Genomic DNA, 22,934 nt, shown 5'->3' with positions numbered 1-22,934 from the left:
TAGTGTTTGTTTATATTATGAAAGAAAACTGTCAGACACTTGCTAATCTTTAGTTTATATACTTTAAAAAAATATTCTATAAACTTTATATTTACAATATCCTATTTTTAAGTATGGAAATAATTTTGTGACAATAAGGTTTTCTTGAAGCATTTCAGTAACTTTTATAATGTATAATTCAAGTTTCAGACAAAAGATATTTACACAAATATGAAAAACATATAAAGTATCACACAAAGTATATATAAGTATCACATAACACACAAATTTTAAAAACTTGAAAAGATTTTAATATTGCTTTTATATTTAAAATTATTTATAAAACTTACCACAAGCAGCAGTACTATTAACAGAACACTGCCTACTTAACATTGGCGTATCTTCTAAAACACTATCATCTAAAAGGTGTCGCCCATTGGATGTTCCCCATTTAGAACTATAAAAGTTAAGAAATATTTTATTTTAAATTAATTTATATTAAGTAATAATTAAATACAGTTAACAGTCTTACCTTTCATTATCAAGGGCACAAGGTGTAAAAACACTAAAAATGAAATTATATAATTAATACACATTAAATTATTCACATTTAAAAAAACTGAAATATATTTTTAAAAATTAATACAAGTATAATGTATAATTTATTTTATAATGTGCTGGCATTAATAATGAAACATTTAACATTTCTGAAATAAATAAATTTATATATTATATTCAAAAATGCAATTCAATTGTTGTTATTATATATGTGAAGACTGTGATAATTTAATTTTTCATAATCTTTACATATATAATTTATATGCTTTTTGTTTAATTACAAAATATTTTTAAATTGTAAAGCTTTAAGTAAAATTTATTTATGCATGAAATATAAATGAAACAGTAATCAGAATTTAGAAGAAATTTCAATATTTATTTTCTAGATAACTATGGATTTTAATTTTATGTTATCAATGGTTTTAAAAATATCTAAATCATTTTATCATGATTCAAATATTGTCATACTACAACACATGCATTCCGAGCACTGATTAGAAGAGCCTTATTGTTTTGTTCCAATATACAGTATTGCTTAAAAGAAATCAATAAATGTACAGAAATTGCAACAACTTTAGGAAATGAAACATCCTCTGTAGAAGGACTCATCAGGAGCTATGAAGAAAACAAAGATAAAACTATAAAATATCAATGGAATCAATAAATTTACATACAACAAATGTTTGGGAAACATTATAAATGAGATGGCCAGTTACAAGAACTCAAAGTGTATCAAACACTTACTGAAGAATGATAAAGATAAATTAAGAAAGGAAGAACAATCTGTAGTATACAAAATATCCCATAAAAACCAACAGTTAGGGGTCAAAAAAGATTAGGTTGGGGTTACACAAAAAGCTTCACAATGTGACTTGTATGTGGAAAAAGGCCATAGTAATACAATTTTAGTAGAACTTATCACAAATGAAAGGCTTGGTTATAAAGTGGAATGAAGAAACATTATTAAAACAGTTTTTCTAACCATCACTATGGAGCCGGAAAAAATAATATACATAAGAACACAATTAAAAAACAGTGCCTGAATGATAGGGATGCAAATGCATAAACCTTGGTTTGGAAATACGTGATAGAAAAAAGATTAGGACATAAAAACTCAAGTATCTTCTCCTATAATCATCTTTGGCTTTACTTTTATATTATACTTCCTTAGTTTTTACTTTTCATATTTTTCTTAATTTTATTTGTTTGTTGTTAACCATATACTTTTTTATAATTTATTTATTTAATTTGTGTAACTTTAAATTTGTTTTCAGAATACTTCAAATTGTAAGAAATTTAAAAAATGTTCTATCTGTGGAACATTTTCTTAAGCTTATTTTAAAACCTGATGATAATGGGCTATGGAAGCAAGCTGAAAACATTTGTTAATAAAGAATTCTCTCAACAAATGCTCAAGTGTTATAGTAATATTGTAATCTCTCTCTGCTGGTACATCTGTTATCAAATAGTGTCTTTAAAATAATTCTTAATAAATTCATATGCACATATTTTCAATTTACTTATTTAAATACACACAACAATTGGGAAGATGTCTACAGATATGATATTTTTGTTCAACTTTATCATGAAGATTACTTATGTTTAATTTTTACTTATATTACACATATTCTATTGTAGTCACTTACAAAGTTTTTGGTACTATATTTTAGTTTTTTACAATAAATTTTTTTAATATTTGTTAACGTAATGAATGACTTAAAAATTTTATTATATTTGAATATAGAAACTGAATATTTTTATTATTATTATTTACTATATAGTAATAAAAGTATAATATAGTATAGTAATAATGATAAAATAATTGAGATGATGATGAAATTGTTATAAATAAAAGGTAATTTCATCATCAATCAATGGATCAAACTCTTCTTTTATTGATTGTGTTGTATGTAATAGCATTGGTGTTGTAAAACAGAATTTTCTATGACTGCTGTATTCTACAAAGTAAAATATAATACAATGGCTTAGTGTGTTAGTTCTATTTGGCAAAGAAGAACTATGCTTAATCTGATATTTGAGAAAAATTACATTCAAATATGGGTTAACCTAACCTAACTATTTTTAAAACCATAGAAGAAATTCACATTACTAATTCATAAAATTAAAATTATTATTAAACTTTGATTCTGAACTCAAGGTTAGCACCTGCTTTGATTTTTCATGAAGTGGAGAAAGCCCTTTATGCAGAATGGCAACATACCCTCAATACATTGTTGACAGCCGAACTGAATCAATGCCACACAGTTTTGCTGCAGTTTTAGCTGTTTGAGGGGACCATATACATTATGAGAGCTTTCTAGTAGACTAAATATTCATGTTATTCTTATATGAACCTTGTATGCCATTCTATAACATGTGCACTAAATGCTAAATTTGCATATCAGTGTTGTTATTGTGTTGTTTGTTACATACACACATCATAACAAGACACTTTTGTATTTATGATGATTGATTGTATGTACGTTTCCTTGAAATTTCATATGATTCTCTAATTATTTTGACCAGTGTAATATGAAATTATGGCAAATATGTACTTACAGAAAGTTTGCTACAAATGTTTTTGCTGTACTTAGAAAAATTGGTTAAGTTTATATAAATAAGGGGAATCATCAAAGTCATTTGATAGTTTAAGATATTTTAAAAATTTCTGAAATCTTGTTAGGTTTTCATAATGATAATACTTGCATTATGAAATGATTCTTACTGCATTTTTGAAAGAGAAACGAAGCAGATTTGTTTTGAAATATTAACTTTATAAGTTCAATCATCACAATTATAGAATACAGTAGAGCGTCGATTATCTGAATCAATTCGAGACTAGGGTTGTTTGGAAAATTGATTTTTTGGATAACCAATTATGTACGAAAAAATACATTATTAATATAATATATTAGTATATTCCAATAATAGTATATTAATATGTTTAAATTTTTCTTCATTGCATGTCGACTTCGCATTGAATTTTCGTTGATGTTAAGCCTAATGAAAATTTTATAATAATCATCATGGCTACTGTATCATTAAAAATTATTTCTTTATTTTGTACAAGCAAAATAAATATATTGAAAAATATAAAAACAATAAAAAATATACTTGAAAAGTTAATCTAGTATCAAAAATGTTCGATTCAGCACAACACAGTCTAACTGGAACACTTTCGGTTAACTGACGTTTCAGTTGATCGGCATTTGGATAATTGATGCTCTACTGCACTCTCATAATAATAATAAATTTTCTCATAGAAAGAAATTAATTTGACTAGATAAAATTGAAATTTAGAAAATGTAAGAAAAAATATAACAGCTAATTGCTTTTGATATTATATTTTGAAGGTTCAAAATAAATGTTCCTAATCAGAAGGTTAAAAGTTTGTTCTATATATTTAATAATAAATATAAGTGTATTATTTATTTTTGACAATTACAAGTGTATATTAAAAAATATTTATTTGAAATAATCATTAAATCTTACTTTGTTCCTAAACTGTGAGCTTTTCTGTGTCCTGGCACAAATTTTGGACCACAATGTCCAGGCATAGATCTAGAGGAACCAGGTAGCAGTTGACCAGGTACTTGTAAACTACTTTTACATTCAAGTTGAAATTTTCCTGAACTATACAAATCTTCTCTACTTTGACTAAGACTATGATGAGTTATAGGAGGTTCTAATTTTAAAGATATCCTATAAAAAATACAACAAAACAAAATATTAATACAAAAATACAAAATAATTAATAATATGACTGTTATTTTTTAAAGAACATAACAGATGGTGCTACGAACAATTTTAACTTTGAGCTAATGTGTCCTAGTGTTTTTAAACAAATATTTTTTTAAATACTGTAGAAATTTTTATCATAATTGAACAAAATTACTCCTTTTAAGCTTTTTTTATTACTTAAATTTCATATTGAGTATAATGATCAATCTTGATAAATCTCATTCTTAATACCCTTCAGAAAATGTATGTTTATTGCTGTTTCTTTACTTGGTGTTAGACTAAATAAAAAAGTTTACTTAATAATGCTTGTTTGTTATATTAATTAGCTAAGAATTATTCATTTCCAAAACTATACAAAAATAATCTTCTATTTTATCCTTAACTATAGTTGAGAGCAGCTACATAGTAATTCTTTTATTGCTTTTCATTTAGATAAATGCAACATGATATGTTTGAATAAAATTTGGAGTTAATTTGTGATGATAAACAGAATCAGTCTCATGTGAAACATTGAATATAATTAGTTTTTTTTTTAAATATGAAATATCATTCCCTCAACAATATTAAAGAGGACTGCTATCCTCTAACTATNTATAGTATAGTAATAATGATAAAATAATTGAGATGATGATGAAATTGTTATAAATAAAAGGTAATTTCATCATCAATCAATGGATCAAACTCTTCTTTTATTGATTGTGTTGTATGTAATAGCATTGGTGTTGTAAAACAGAATTTTCTATGACTGCTGTATTCTACAAAGTAAAATATAATACAATGGCTTAGTGTGTTAGTTCTATTTGGCAAAGAAGAACTATGCTTAATCTGATATTTGAGAAAAATTACATTCAAATATGGGTTAACCTAACCTAACTATTTTTAAAACCATAGAAGAAATTCACATTACTAATTCATAAAATTAAAATTATTATTAAACTTTGATTCTGAACTCAAGGTTAGCACCTGCTTTGATTTTTCATGAAGTGGAGAAAGCCCTTTATGCAGAATGGCAACATACCCTCAATACATTGTTGACAGCCGAACTGAATCAATGCCACACAGTTTTGCTGCAGTTTTAGCTGTTTGAGGGGACCATATACATTATGAGAGCTTTCTAGTAGACTAAATATTCATGTTATTCTTATATGAACCTTGTATGCCATTCTATAACATATGCACTAAATGCTAAATTTGCATATCAGTGTTGTTATTGTGTTGTTTGTTACATACACACATCATAACAAGACACTTTTGTATTTATGATGATTGATTGTATGTACGTTTCCTTGAAATTTCATATGATTCTCTAATTATTTTGACCAGTGTAATATGAAATTATGGCAAATATGTACTTACAGAAAGTTTGCTACAAATGTTTTTGCTGTACTTAGAAAAATTGGTTAAGTTTATATAAATAAGGGGAATCATCAAAGTCATTTGATAGTTTAAGATATTTTAAAAATTTCTGAAATCTTGTTAGGTTTTCATAATGATAATACTTGCATTATGAAATGATTCTTACTGCATTTTTGAAAGAGAAATGAAGCAGATTTGTTTTGAAATATTAACTTTATAAGTTCAATCATCACAATTATAGAATACAGTAGAGCGTCGATTATCTGAATCAATTCGAGACTAGGGTTGTTTGGAAAATTGATTTTTTGGATAACCAATTATGTACGAAAAAATACATTATTAATATAGTATATTAGTATATTCCAATAATAGTATATTAATATGTTTAAATTTTTCTTCATTGCATGTCACTTCGCATTGAATTTTCGTTGATGTTAAGCCTAATGAAAATTTTATAATAATAATCATGGCTACTGTATCATTAAAAATTATTTCTTTATTTTGTACAAGCAAAATAAATATATTGAAAAATATAAAAACAAAAAAAATTATACTTGAAAAGTTAATCTAGTATCAAAAATGTTCGATTCAGCACAATACAGTCTAACTGGAACACTTTCGGTTAACTGACGTTTCAGTTGATCGGCATTTGGATAATTGATGCTCTACTGCACTCTCATAATAATAATAAATTTTCTCATAGAAAGAAATTAATTTGACTAGATAAAATTGAAATTTAGAAAATGTAAGAAAAAATATAACAGCTAATTGCTTTTGATATTATATTTTGAAAGTTCAAAATAAATGTTCCTAATCAGAAGGTTAAAAGTTTGTTCTATATATTTAATAATAAATATAAGTGTATTATTTATTTTTGACAATTACAAGTGTATATTAAAAAATATTTGTTTGAAATAATCATTAAATCTTACTTTGTTCCTAAACTGTGAGCTTTTCTGTGTCCTGGCACAAATTTTGGACCACAATGTCCAGGCATAGATCTAGAGGAACCAGGTAGCAGTTGACCAGGTACTTGTAAACTACTTTTACATTCAAGTTGAAATTTTCCTGAACTATACAAATCTTCTCTACTTTGACTAAGACTATGATGAGTTATAGGAGGTTCTAATTTTAAAGATATCCTATAAAAAATACAACAAAACAAAATATTAATACAAAAATACAAAATAATTAATAATACTTTCATTAACTTACTTATAATTATTTTCTTCAACAAACTTTTGAAGTTCTTCTATATATCTAACTGATTTTAAATAATTCCATATATGAGGTAAAACATGTAGATTTTCTGAAAGATAAATTTTCCGTCATAAAAAAATTCATTAGTAATATTTCAACTGCACATAAAATATTTCTTTACCATAGGTAGATTGTTGAAAATCAGCTATAACTCTTAATATATTGTTCATTTGCATTTGTCTTTGATGATTATCTAAACCTTGTGTTGCAGGATGAGCCAAATCAATGTAAACTAAATCTGTCAAAAATAAACCTAATAGAAAAAGTATGATTTTAGCAAAGAAAATATAATCATTACATTTAAATATATATATAAAAGATAAAAATAATACTACCTAAATATGGTATGCAAGGTAATTTCAGACTTCCCATATGATCTCGTAATTTTTCGAAATTATTTTTATCTGAGAAGATCTCAGCTAATTTATCAAAGGTTGATTTATCTTTCTTTGAAATTTGCTACATATAAAAATTTTCATATTTATATATTACTTTCATTACTATATTTATAGATTTTAATTTATTTTTCATTATAATAAATATTAAGCAAATTAGTAATAACTTCTAAACTTTAAATTAGAGATTTAACTGATTAATGATTTATGAAACATAACATTCAGAATTATTAATATTAGTTCATCCTCAAGTTTAAATATTTGCTAAACATTAATTACTATTTCATAACACTTAATGAAAGATAACTTATTCTAATGGAAAAACTAGAAACTTATTTAAAATAAATTTCAAAATGAGCAAAAATAAAATAAAATACTCAATTAAACCTCATCAAAAAATAAAAAACATAATAAAATTTAAGGAAATTAAATTATTTTAAAAATAAACTAGAGTTACTGTGTTTTAAAATAAATAACAGTTACTTAATTTTTCAATTCCATTATATATAAACTGTCAACTTTTATTTCTATATTCATTTAATTTCAATAATTTTTAATATAACAATCACAAAAATATCTTTCATTTTTAGGTTCTTCTATCTATTAATCTTCTATTAAGCATTACATGTGAATATAGAGTATAGTCACATATAATGCTTAATTATCTATAAAGACAAACATTCTTGCAGATTGAAATTAAAATATTCACAAATGGATAAAATTTTATCTTTGCTGTATTCTATTGGTACTCTGCTAATGTTGTAGGCTATTTTACAGTTTTGAAAACTATGATGTAAGAAAATAATTCAAAAAATAATGTTTAAAGATGATAATACAATACAAATTTTATTCAAAACAATTTCAATTTCAATTTCTATAAACTAGTATTATAATTTTAATATAGTAAAAGATAATGATTTTAAGTACTAAACTTACAGCCCATGACTTTGTCAATCTGAAAATGGGAGCACTTTGTAGAGCTGAAATAATGGCAAATTCTGAGTGAAGATTATTTAATTCTTGTAATCTTTTAGCAACTTTGATGAAATGAGTCATTATTTCTGCTCTATGTTTTGGTGTTTGACTTGAAAGTATTTCTTGTACTACCCAAAATGTTACCTAAAAGAAAATATTTCCTATTTAATACTTAATTTTAAATTAAATTTTACAGTACAGGTAACCCCTGTATAACACAGCACTTCTATAGCACGGATTCACTCTAACACGGTTCAAGAATTGGTACCATCCCCGTATAACACGGTACTGTTATAGCACGGATTCACTCTGACACATTTCGAGAATTGGGTAAAACCCTCATACAACATGAAACGTAATAAATTTTTACATACTTAAGAAATAATAGTTCATGAAAATTATTATTTTCGTGAACTATTAATACTTAAGTATGTAAATTTTATTTTCCTTCTGTCGATGATTCTGGTTCTTCTCAAAACTTGTTTCAATGTTGCCACCAGATCTCGATGCTTCTGCTTCTGATATTGCCAGATGTTTTTTCCTTATTCCATACTTGCTTTATTCTTCATAAGTGCTTAGCACCATATAAGGAAATTTATAAAGATCTTTTAACTAAAAGCAAGCAATCTAAAATTACATACTTTTTGCAAAAGGTAAAGCATGGATCTGAAGATAACGCAGAAAAATACTCAGAAAATAAGAATAACTTGCCAAAAAGAAAACGCTCTTGGTTAATAGTGCTTTTAGTGATGACGAAGAAAACATTGTTTAATTTATATTATTATGTATCACTTAAGAAAATTTTAATAAAGATATTTATCTTAATTATGAAATTATAATAGCATGTTTTTTAATTTTTGGAACCTAACCCTCCTTTTCGTACTAGTTCTTTGTTTCGTATAACACGGATTCGCATAACACGACAATTTTTTGGAACGTAACTACCGTGTTATACGGGGGTTACCTGTATAAACACAAATACAAAAGTATATATACAGTTTTATTATCGAAAAACATTCATTCTTATATATAAATCACAAATAAGAAATACAAAATAATAAAAGTTGTAAAATAAATAACAAAGAAGTATGCACCAAACATTTGTATTTCTGATTCATAGCTATATACCTACTTTTGCACTACTTTTATATATTACTAGCTGCAAGGACCCGCTTCGCTGGGTTTTTATTTGTTCGTACATTTGTATGTAATATAGTTTTTTTATATATATAAAAGACTGTTTTTCTAAGTAATCTAGAATCTAGCTGCAAGGACCCGCTTCGCTGGGCAAAAAGTAACAATAGTGAAGATTAAGATAATTATATTATAGCCAATTTTACCCGTTTTCACAGAATGCAAGAATTAGGTCCCCCGTTTCTGATTAGAGATCTGGTCTCGATTCTATTTCTGAACATCTCCCGTTCATGTCAAGTCAAACGAACTATTTTCAACGTTTCTGGAACGTTTACAATCGTTCTATAATCGAACCAATATTCGAATTTTATGTTCGAATTTAATTCGAACAAATTCGAACAAAACATTCGAAATAGAAAGCCACTTTCAACCACTTCCAGCCTCATATCTCCCGCACCCTTATAGCTATCGAGACGCAACCACCCCTATGCACGAATGGAGACTTGGGGCTACCACCACGTACAAACACCATTCACGTGCGATGTGTAGTTCTTGCGGAAAAGTGAAATATAGGGACATACATGTCCATTTATATATATATATATAGATAGATATAGATATACTCTAGTACAATCATCAAAAAATTGATTTTTACTTAAAACTATGCAATATTTATTAAAATATAATAATTATTTATTTATTTGTCACAATGATATTTGTAAAGATTCTGTTACTTCCTAATAACGTGCCCCACAATTGTTCTGAGTTGCCTAGGAATTATATATATATTTCTTGAAACTATGACTTGACAAATTATTCTAAACAAAATATAATAATTCAAATGCAATTGCTAATGAAATGCATCAAAGTTGCCCATTGGAACTCCCACATAATGAACAAGTGTAAGCTCCAATCTTGACTAGTAGGGTGCCACTTTCACAATTTTCAACTATAACATTAAGACTTCTCATAAAAATTTAACCCAATAGTCCCATTGGAGTGCTGTAGAAAGTTCTTTCTTCATTTCTGTAGCAACTAATAGTTTTGTAAAGATACACAGACAAAACAATCATTTCAAAACGCAAAACTAATTTAAAAATAATTTAAGCAAACAGGTGTTAAAACTTACTACTGGATACAAAACTTTACACTGTTGGAGAACATTAAAATTTTTTTTAATAATGCAAGTACTTTCAACAGTACAGAATTGTTAAAAGTACTAGCATTTTTATTATGATACAAAATTGTAGTAAAATTTTTTTCTAATAAGCCTATACATTTAACAATGAGATGCACTAAGAAAGAATATTAATCAATTTTAAGCAATGCCACAGTAACAGAAGTAATTTATTTTCTTGAATATAAACAAATTAAAAAATTATTGCAAATTTAACAGTTAATCACTTTTAAAATTTAGCAGATTCTGAAAGAAAATCTGAATTCAAATTCTATTTCTATGGTTACCATAGAAATACATATTCCACAAATAAAAAGCCATTTACATAGAGCTGATAAATATACAGACACAAGATATATTATTAGATATTATGTAAAATTTAATGTAATATATATAAAAACAATTACATGATTAAATCTTCGTGTAAAAGCTACAACATTGGGTGCTGAAGTTAATTTCTCTCTTTTATTCCATGCACAGCTTGTAAGTTCCTGCAAGATTAATAATAAGAATTTTTAATTATCAAATAATTAGAAACTTAAATAAAGTTTTTTGTTTTTATATAACATACCTCTGGTTGAATGGTCTTAAAAACATCCATATCCATTAAAGTTAATTGACTCTGAAATTATTGTTGTTGAATTTAAGTTTTGATATCATAATTTTATTAAAATTCATATATGTACAGTACTGTATACATACGTGGTATTACATACATATTAAAATTATTACATTATATAATAGCTGTAACTTGAATAATTTTACTACTTTATAAAGCTTCGTAAAAATAAGATAATTATTTTCATTTATTTTTGATCTTTTAATATTCCATTTTCTTTGTATGCATTGTAGACTACAGTCGACCCCCCTATAACGTACGTTCCTATAACGACAATTCCTATAACGTAGCGAAAAAATTGTAGAAACTTTCGTATAACGTACCTCCTATAACGTCGTTTCGCGAGAAGATTGATAGAGTCTGGACCAATAGTGGATGAGCAGCCGAACTACTTACCTCCGACCCTGCGCCACGCTACGGAGCGGCTAAATTGAGTTTGCTATCGTCTGTTTAGTATTATATATAAATTAGGTATAAATTAGGTACTGTACATATAATTATATATTAATTATATATAAATTAGGTACTGTATATATAATTATATATTAACTTAATTTATTGTAACTTTATTATAATTATATATATGCTTTCTGCCGCCTGGCAACACGCTACGGAGATTTTAGGCTAGTAAGTTGAGTTTATTATCGTCTGCACAGTATGTAAATTAGGTACCGTAAGTCTAATACAGCACTAATTTTATACATTTCTTGTGAAAGAAACACTTCTTATTCAACGGCCATAAAAATTATTTATATTAATGATGTCTCCAAAGGTCAAGTTATTTTTCTGCGATAAATTATTTATCAGATATCGCGGCCGCCGTTTCGTGTGCTGTTCCGCGACGAAGACAAGCTTTGAACAACGGGCGTAGTCGAACGGTACACACTCGGTAAGTAATCCTATAATTTTTTGTTTATAGCATAGTTTATACGGATTACTCCCAAAAAATTATACGTGTTTTGGAAATGTTGAGTGGAATTAGTCTAGAATCGGTTAATTTTATAGAAGAAAACCTTTCGAACAGCCTTAGTCCGTAAAGTTCCCACCTATCGGGCTGCGATTGGCTCATGTATTTAATCGTTCCTACAACGTAATTTTCGGTTAGCATGGAACGTATCTAAGCGTTATAGGGGGGTCTACTGTATTTATAAATGAAATGTAATATTTAGCTTTTATAAATGTCTGTCATCTTGTTTTAAGCTGATAACAGTTTTATATTTTTCCAAGACAACTGAATATACAAGATAAGATTAAAATGAATCAGAAGACAATTAAATCTAACAAAATATTTTCATTCACATTAATAATGTTAACAATCATATACATTCACTATTTTTATATCAGTCATGAATTTGTAGTGTTTGTTTAACTTGTTGATATATGTAAAGAAATCACAATTCAGTTTAGACTCTTCAATATTCAACTTGTAGTAGTGATATATTTTAGCTTCATTGTCCTCTTCAGATTACATTCAAAAGCAAATAATCACATTATATCCTATTTATGTCTAAATGTATTGTGATTTCTTTGGATATGATATCAATGAGCTATATACTAAGGATTTGTGGACAGTATAAAATTAATAAATACAAAAACTTTTCATTATTTATAGTATGAGTTAATATGCAAATTTAAATGTCTTCTTATTGGTTTTTATCAAATTTTTGAAGATCTTACTATTGACTTTTTATTGCCAAATGGATGAAAAGCTTCAACCAGATAATGTCACACCAATACATTTAAATGAGATAGCCAAAAACGTTAGAGTATAGTTAAAATTCTATTTTTAACAACCTTCTCCCAGGAAAAAAATATCTTCTAAACAGAACAAATGCTGTCAATATAGAACTTATTGATTTGATCTGAAAGTTAATGCATCAGAACAAAACAACCAAAAATGTCGAGTATAATTAAAATTCTACTGCATTTAAAGATATTGGTGTGACATTATTATTATTATTGTAAGTACAGTTTAGGAGTAATAGTCAAACAGAATTAGGTTTATCTATAATATATGTTTGCAATGCTAAATTCCCAAACTGAACGAAAAGTTTGTGTTTATGAAATAACTATGTTTTCTGATAGTAGTATTAGTCATAATGCAAGAACGTGTTGATTGCTCATTCAATGTTATTTAGTCAAGTATATTAATAATCACTGAATATTCAAAGATACTCAGCTAAGATAAGGGTTGCATTATAAGATCATTTACAAACAATGTAACTTATAGCCACATCATATAATAAGACCATATTGTTTCTCCACATAAAAAATTAATTAAATAATCATCTTTAATTTGGATAGAATTTTTAGTGTCATATTCAAACACAGTAACTTGAATTTAATAAATAATATACTTGTTTGCTTTAACTGTTCTTGAAGTTATTTTAATATTTCTACTTAAATGACATATTTCTACAATATTTCTACATAAAATAACACTATTTTATGAAGAATATTCATTTGCATGAAACAATTTTCTATGTAAGGATATGAAATGAAAGTGCACAAATTTAATGTTGTACACTATTTTTCAAATGCAATTTATCATTTTCATATAATACAACTTTAAATTTTACAAATATCAGATGATCAAAAAATTTGTGTAGGTTTTGTAAATAGCCACTATAGTAGAACCCATTTAAGAAGTTCCAACATAAGTTGTCCAAATTTTCCAGTCCCAGCATTTATGCCATAAGATGTGTTAAAATTTCCTGCTTAACAAGTTTTCCCATGCAAGAAATTCCAAAATATTAGTCTCATCAATAATATTTTACAACTTAAGAACATTGGAGACAAATTGTAATCTTTTTCCTGACCATAACTTTATCACTTATAAAAACAGTAAAGTTTTAATAAAGTAATATCCAGATATTCACCATTGTATTTCATTCACATTGTATATCAAACACCTGCACATCTGGGTGATCACTAATTTTGCTGGAGGTCTTATTGTTTTGACAATACTTCCTATCTGATGTTGTCCATTAACTAATGACATGTCATTTTGACACCAGACATTTAAGCACTTGCTATTGTCAGTGCATCTTATTATTCTACTGTTACACTATGCTATTTTATATTATATTACTTTAATATTGAAATAAAATTGAATACACAAATAAAAAATTACTCTTTTACAACTCCAGCATGAAAAGTTTTCCTGCCTAAGAAATTTTTTACTGTGGTCCCTTCAAAAACTTCTTAACAGGGTTCTACTGATTTGTGCAAAGTTTTGTCACCTGATAAATTGATGTTTCATTCATGTCAATAACCATAACAATATTAAAAACTCCAAACCACACCTTAATCCAGTAAAGAACAAAAATTTGATGACGATGTAACATTTTCAACCTTTTTCAAAGGCCATCATCAGGTTCTAAAGATGGAACATAAATTTGAACAGAAAACAAAATTCAAATGTAACTAGATAGATATATGTTGTGACATGTCACATACATACACATTAAAAAAAATTATTAAATACAAACTGAACTTGATAAAAGAATCAAACTTAGTTTGTATTTAATAATTTTTTTAATGTGTATGTATGTGACATGTCACAATATATATCTATCCAGTTATATTTGAATTTTGTTTTCTGTTCAAATTTATATTCCATCTTTAGAACCTGATGATGGCCTTTGAAAAAGGTTGAAAATGTTACATCGTCGTCAAATTTTTGTTCTTTACTGGATTAAAGTGTGGTTTGGTGTTTTTCATATTAAAGCATTCAGTATTTAATGTATAGTTTACATAGACCATAAAAATATATTGAAACACTTAGTAAATATCAAAAACATTCTGATAATTTACTTAAAATATTAAATCAGAGAATATTTATAATTCAAATAAAATCAATTTATTCTGAATTGATTAATTTATGTAAAATTATCATCAATATGAAATTATTTTAAATTTTGTTTCATATAAAGATTAAATTAATAGTATATGACGACTTTTTACTTTTAATTATGTGCAAAACTGAAATGTCTATACAAAAAATCAAAATCAAAAAGTAATAATGATATTTGTAATATTAAATGTTAAAGAAAAGATAAAATCAACTATAGAAAAATTATAAATTAAATATAAATATAAAAAAATTCTATAACAATCAAAAAAAATATAATTGTTACAATTTTTCTTTTTATAAAGCTAATTTTAATTTTTACTACAATATTACTGAAAGAAATTTCTCTAAAAACAGTGCAACAAGACAACATATTACAGTAGAGTCTCGAAAACTCGGCCTAATGTGGACCGAAGGGTGGCCGAGTTTGTGAAAATGCCGGGTTATCGGGAATGCGGTTAAAAAAAAAAAATAAGTATGAGTGTTTCTTCAGAAAATACTGTGCTGTACTTGTATGTATTGTTTACTTGAGAATACAACAGAGAATAAACTGCCCAAATACCCTTAAGCAAAGGAAAAGTACATCCTTTATGAAGGCATAGAGCATTTACTACATGAAAATGAAAATTAATGAATACACTGTGTACAGTAATTCACCTGATAAGACAGACCTCAGAAAAATACTTTATGAGGCATAAAGCTGTCTATAATGAAAATTAATTAACTAAGGATTTTTTTGCCCTGCCAGGGTGTGGCCGAGTTATCCGGACTGCCGGGTTATCAAGTGCAGAGTTTTCGAGACTCTACTGTATATACAAATTACCATAATTAAAATAGCCATTTTAATTATGATTTCTAATGAACGATGATATTTTCCAATTTATTGGTATAAAAAATATACAACAATTTTAGACAATAATTAATTGCTCCAATGATTCATTAAGGAATATATATTTTAAATTTTATAAATTGTTTGCTTTTACTTCATCATCATAAAAAAACTTATTTTAAAAAATAAATATAATTTTTTGAATTCATTTTTACTTTCCCAGCTGTAAAAATTACCCACCCAAGATTTTAACATTTTTGGATTCAGGACCCTGAAGTGTCGAGAAATGCAAAAAAAATTTGGGGCTATTCTCTGTACACATGAATGTTTGTGTTTGTGTGTATGTGGAGGTACAGTTTTGTCCACCCACTTTGAAGCTTAATAACTCTTTTCTATCTTGTCGAAAATTTCTGAAATTTTATAGAAAGGTTTGTTTATTAGGGAATTGTTGCTATAAAATTTTGGTAGTTAAGAGTCAAAACAGTAGAGGAGAAAGAGAGAGGTTACATGTCATTTCTCAAGTGGAATTGGACTTATAAAGATTTTACTTAATATTAACATTTACAATTTGTTTTTATAAAACTCATATCTACTCTCAAAATTAGGTTTTTGCATTTTATAATAATTAATAATATAAAAAGTTTTTAAAAATTGTTAGGGAATACTAAACTAAAGCAAGTGTTGATATCGCAAACTGTGTATGAACTGGCAAAACCCATGCAAGACCACTTGAAACAAGAAGAGATCTGTTTTCAGCCACGTACCAAGTTATGGATGTGTGAACAAGTGCATATATAGTCTTAGATTAGAATAAAGTTTAATTTTAAGTTAAAGGACTTAACTTAAAATTCATTATCTAAACATCATTGTTCTAACAAAAATAAAATTTCATAAGAAATGGGTGCTACATACAATTTTAACTCTAGCTAGGAAAGTTATGTAACTTGCTGATGAATTTTTAAAAGTAGAAATAGTATATTGGAAAAAAAAACCTGTTTTAACTAATGTAATTAATGTTTATATTTAAAAATTTTTTCAATTCTGAAGACAAAAAGAGATGAGTTTCTCAAAAAATGTTGTTTATATATATACAATATCCAGTTAATATTAAAAATGTTATTTCGTATATAAAATGAATTACATTTTATAATAGTTATAAATTAAAAATCAAAACTTACAGCAAAATCTTCTGGCATAACTTTAAGAACATCAAAAACAACGGCATCAAATGTTTTCATATTATTTACGCCCACATTCCACCGTGTATCTAAATGATCTTCTGATTTTGAAGAAATTCGAGCAATACCCTGTTTCATAAATATCATACTTTCCTTATTTCAATGATTATATTAATTTATATGTTATTAACAATGGAACAATTTTATAGCAATATGTTGTAAGAATTAAGATAGGTGTTTCTAAGATTCATTAATCTATACTTATTCTTGTTTCCATTTGTCATTACATTACAAATCATATTTTTTCAGGATATACTATATATACTATATTCCAAATTTTTATAAATTATCTTAAGTAATAATTAAATAAAATAATTTGAGAAAATTTGAAATGACAGTTAATATCAGTTTTGGATTATATTAAATGTAAATATCTAATTCAAATCATTTAAATTTTCAAAATTTAATTATTATTATAAATTTATTTTCTCAAAATAACTGATTAATGATGGCAGTAAACTAGTGAATGTAATTAAAATGAATTGCTTTTTAAATAATTTTTAAACATTATTAAATGATTTTTATTATTACTCTAGCATACAATTAGTCATTCTATTCAAAACACGTCATGCAGAATTTAGTATTCTTATATTTTAGATAGAATTAAGCTTTTTCCCCCCCTCTACATTCTGAAACTATTAATTTTATTGTAATATAATATTGGCATTATTTGAACAGAATATGTAACAAACTATCTGAACAAATTATGAAGGTGGTTCAAAAGTAAGTTTTTTGCCTTGTTCAAATTAACAAAAATTTATTTTCAGAAACAAATCACTATACAGTAGAGCCTCGATTATCCAACCCCCGATTAACCGACCATCCTAGTCGGCAAATTTCAAATGTCCACTAGTGATGTGGCACTACAATATTTGGCTATGTCTTGGCTACTTTAATATTATTTTTACGTGTTTTAGCTGGCAACACTCATTCGACCATGAAAGGGAGCCAGTATTTAAATGAGGCTTAATTTTCTAATTTTTAACGATACAATAGCGACGATTATTATTTTAAAAAATTTTTGTTAGGCTTAACATTGATGAAAATTCAACGCAAAGTAGGTTAATAGCGATATACTAATTACATGGGATATAATAATATACTACACTAATAATGGATTTTTTCATACTTTTCGGTTATCCGACCAACTCCAGTCCCCATTTGAGTTGGATAATCAAGGCTCTACTGTACTACTACTCATCATAATCATCTTGGCGATTCAAACACTTATTCCAGCATTGCACTAGTTTTCAGAAAACATTCTGCAAAATATCAGGTCCAAGTCCCTTGAGAAAGGCTTTTAAACATGCTTTGACTGCTGAAACATTTGGATGGCTATCATTTCAGCTTAAAAAACACAAAATGAGTGGGGATGTTGGGAATGCATCAGAGATGACTCAATTATTCCCAGTGATGATTTCACAGAAACACCTGGTTTCTTGGGATAAGAGTAAGTGTTATCATCCAATAAAGTACACCAATGCTTAACAAGTCTGACCTTCTCTGTATCGTTTTCTTCAAGCTTTGATGTTTGATAATATTATTTGACATTGATTATTTTACCATATGTGCATATGAAAACTTTCCTTGAGGGACATGGACCATTTCTTTGCTGAATGTTTCTAGAAACTGATGCAGTGCTAGGATAAGTGCTTGAATTGCCAAGATGATTACACTGAAAAATGGTATAGTTGCAATGCATCTTGTTTCTAAAAGTAAATTCTGGTTGACTTTAAAGGCAATGAACTTATTTTTTTGAATCACCTCATACATTGATAGTTTCATATCTGTATATTGTTAAAAATAAATAATATTTAATTTTAAAAACTTCTAATTTAATTTATTGGACTAATTTACACAGCATTGTTTTACAGTATCAACTAAATATATAAATAAATATAGACTAAATACCTCAGCAATATGCAGAGCTTCTATTCCACCTCGTGCAATATCAGTTGCCATTTCACTATATTTCATTCTGATAATTTAATCATAAATGTTGAAATCATTAAGTAAATATATTATAGTTGTCACACTGTTAAAAAAAAAAAGGTTAGATTTAGTTTATACAATTATAATAAGTCAGATTTAATAAAATTCATATCAAAATTTAGAAATATAGAAGAAAAAAAATTAATGTTAAAAATGCTAAAAACAATGTCAATTTTTATTATATTATAAATATNATTCTATAATAAATTTAAACCTTGAAATTCTAACAAATATTTTTTAAAAGAAATATTCAAAGTCTCAAGAAAATAAAATTTCAGTTTTAAATGTTAAGTACATCAAATTTATTATAATGTCCTTTTAAATTTAAACCAATTGATATAAATAAGTATTTGAATCTTACTCTTAAATTCAGAAAGAAATGTTTTAATGAAATAAAAAAAAATTTATATTTCATTAGACTAACATAAACAGTCTAACAAACTTATTTTATCTAGAGCTTATGAACTTTGGAGTTTATAATGAAAGATGGCCATAGCGTTCATTACACAAACAATTTTATTCTAGACTTTAAACTTAAAACAAAAAAAAAAAACTATTATTAATTGAAATAATTTCTGTTTACTAAACCGAAATTTCTGAAATACGAATACACAAAGAATTATTAATGTATTTGGAGAAAGAAAATTTTAATCATCACAATCTTTTTACTATAAACAATCATTTTAATTTTCAGCTGTTCTTCATTTACTTGATTATTTGTTTCTGATTATTATAAATCATAATATTTAAAAAACTGTTAATATAATAAATATGTATGATTTTGTAACTTATTGATTGAAAAGTATTTTTAATTATATTTATTTTGTATCCTTCAGGTGCTTTCAGAATATAAAAAATAACTTTACTTAATTTACATTTTTTTCCCTTCATTTTTTGGCTAATAATAGACTTGCCTAATTTGTTTATCTAATCCTAAAAGCAACAATTTCAACTCCATTATAAAAACAATAATTTCTGAAGATTATTATATCAAATTTTATTTATGATAAAAGTTGATAAATAGTAGTTTTGACAGAGAAAACACACATTAAAAAGTTTAATAATATATACAGAAATATTTTGTTTTTTATTTTTACTAATAAATAATGACAGAATAAACTAATAAAAATTTTTAATTCAAAAGAAGAAATTGAGTCAGTAGTACAAGATTGTTTACTTCAACATATGATGATAATCACAAGTGTTTAAAACATTCTGTTAAATGAATAATAAAAGATAATTTTGAAATATAATCTCATTTAATTAATCATTCTGTTACTGATTTCTGTGTATTATTTCAAAAAAACCAAAAGCTATTGGCTTTTTTTCAGTAACATATCACACAAAGAACAGTTATTGATATAGGTTATAGTTATAGTTATTTTGATAACCTCATTTATTTATATTTATTTTATTTATCAGTCCTTACACAAATATTAAATAAAAGTAAAATAAAAGATATTAGATAATAGTGAAATAATGAAATTTATTTACTACTAGAATCGAGTCATCCATTATTTAATGGAAAGATAGATTTCTTATTCAGAGAAAAATGCAGAATGATAGATAAATGATTCAATTAAAACTCATCATCTTGAATAGTAATATATTCTTCTTTTTGAGATAACTTTAGGAAAGTAAAAAATAAAACTCAAACCATTCAACCAATATTTTCCCTGAATTAGAAAAGATTTTTCAACTATAATCAGTGAAATATTGATAACAATGATTGTCTTAGGAGAATGAATGTTATCACACATCAATTTATGGCTAAATAGGTCATATGCTATTATTTCCTGCTTTATCAGATATCTTACTTCACACTTATAAGAAATAACTGCAATTTTATGTCTTTTAGCCTACATCAGAGGTATAACTTCAAAAGAAACTAAAAAAACCATTAGACTGGATACTGTTCACATTTAAAATCAGTTCTGCATCAGCTGTTTCCTTCTCTAAGTCAATTTTTATTCTAAAAAATAGAAAATGTTCATTGCTTCTCATAAGTCTGACATACAGTACTTTCAGGTCTTTTGGTCTTAAAGTACTGTACTTAGGACTTGAGAAACAACCACAAGATCTTCAATGAAGCAGGAAGTAATAAAACTTGAAGATTGGATGAGTTTTTTCACATCTAACTATATGGTAGTTAATTTAAAAATTAATGATATGAATCATGATTCTCACATCTTTCTCACATGGACCAAATATGACTGATGACAAAATTCTATGGACCAAAGAAAAGCAGTGGAAAAAATAAAAATAAATGATACTTTTTGTGTTTAAAAAGTTAAAATATCTATTTAATTTTATTAATAATCTAGTATAATAGTTTCACTTAAAATTTAGTCATGTAAATGTTTTAAAATCTTATGCTGGATAGACCAGATCTAACCTTTGGTCTCTTGGTTAAAGATTATTAGTATGTATGATTAATTGTCATAATATAATTCTTCAGAATGTTCTGAAAGATGGAACAAATGTAAATATACCAAAATATGTTTCTGTGTAACTTACAGGAAATAAATAAACTTATTTTTCATAGTATGATGGCAAATCACTATTATGAAGCATAGTCTAATTTTTACTTGAATCATTAAATTATTATATATAATAAATAAATAAATTATAATTTCTCATTCATATAAATAATGTTAAATTGTTAAGAACTTAATTATAAAATAAATTCTCATTATTATTATATAATCATGTATTTTTCTTGAATAAAACTAATTAATTAACCAGTTTTATTTAATATTAATTTATTTCCTTTAAGTTGCACAGAAACACAATTCAGGTGTATTTGCATTGTTCCAGCAACTTACAGAAGATTTAAACTTAAAGAATTTTCACAAAAACTACAACCAAATGTTTGGTAATTTACATATTTATAATTAGAAACTTATTAATAAAATAACAAAGAAAATATAATTTTTATTTTATTACAATTAAAAGATTTATGCATATTACGTGTTTAATATTATTTTTTTTACCATTGGAAATTATATATACAAAGAGGTATTATTGTAGAACTATAATAATTATGACATAAAATAAAACTGAAGTGAAAAAGATTTAAGTAATTAGAAATACAGTAATTTAGATTTCGTTGTTATGGTAACAGCTGTATGTATCAATCTAGTGCAATGACCTTTCTCAAATCTTAACTATTGATCTCATTGATCCTCAACAGACATTTTATTCATTTCAAAAATATTTGTAAGAACAAGCATGGTAATTTCAAAATTAAACTGTATCTACCAATTATAATTTAAAATAAAAATACTAAAAACTTTTTTGCCAAATATAAAATTAACAACAGATACAATGATTAAAATTATGATGATTAAAAACAAAATAAAACAGAAAAAACATAATTAATGATAAAATATTTTAAATTATTATGTTGTTCTTTGAAACCTGTATTTATTTTAAAGAAAATTTTCTACATCAAAATATAAATATAATATTATAAAACTAGAATTAAATATATTATGAAAACATCATTTACATAATTACACAATTAAATCAATTTTGAATCATCAAATGTGAACTATTAATATTTAAATTTTCCCTTATAAACACAGTACACAAAAAATCACTTTTATTTTTTGAAACTAATATATTCACATATTAAAAATTCTATTTACAAAATTTTTAAAGCTCAATTAATTATATGCTTTACAAATAAAAAGTACTATTTGTTCTACTTTCTACAAAACCTACATCTAGAAATTATAATTATAATAGAAAAAGTCACAGTAGACTACATGACTACTGTAACTTGTATATACAAGTATTAAAATAAATTTTTTGAGCTTGCCTATT

General features: G+C 25.7%; 1 protein-coding gene across 3 annotated transcripts in view; it reads right to left on the bottom strand.

The window, feature by feature from the left end:
* The window catches only part of LOC111630901 (ras-specific guanine nucleotide-releasing factor RalGPS1-like), a 40,421-nt gene extending 21,261 nt beyond the window's left edge, over positions 1-19,160 (bottom strand). For all 3 annotated transcript variants that reach the window (XM_023375061.1, XM_023375060.1, XM_023375059.1), the window contains exons 1-11: positions 19,026-19,160; positions 17,055-17,183; positions 11,147-11,197; positions 10,983-11,066; positions 8,226-8,408; positions 7,230-7,353; positions 7,016-7,147; positions 6,850-6,943; positions 6,567-6,776; positions 512-544; positions 330-436 (exon numbers count right to left, since the gene is read on the bottom strand). In XM_023375061.1, coding sequence (XP_023230829.1) covers positions 330-436; positions 512-544; positions 6,567-6,776; positions 6,850-6,943; positions 7,016-7,147; positions 7,230-7,353; positions 8,226-8,408; positions 10,983-11,066; positions 11,147-11,197; positions 17,055-17,183; positions 19,026-19,091 — 1,213 coding nt within the window. In that variant the 5' untranslated portion in view covers positions 19,092-19,160. The remainder of the gene's footprint in view (positions 1-329; positions 437-511; positions 545-6,566; positions 6,777-6,849; positions 6,944-7,015; positions 7,148-7,229; positions 7,354-8,225; positions 8,409-10,982; positions 11,067-11,146; positions 11,198-17,054; positions 17,184-19,025) is intronic.
* Positions 19,161-22,934: the final 3,774 nt, after the last annotated feature.

This window comes from Centruroides sculpturatus, unplaced genomic scaffold, assembly GCF_000671375.1.
Source record: "Centruroides sculpturatus isolate CEXI.00-Female unplaced genomic scaffold, Cexi_2.0 scaffold669, whole genome shotgun sequence".
NCBI lineage: Eukaryota > Metazoa > Arthropoda > Arachnida > Scorpiones > Buthidae > Centruroides > Centruroides sculpturatus.
This window is presented reverse-complemented; position numbering and strand designations above follow the sequence as displayed.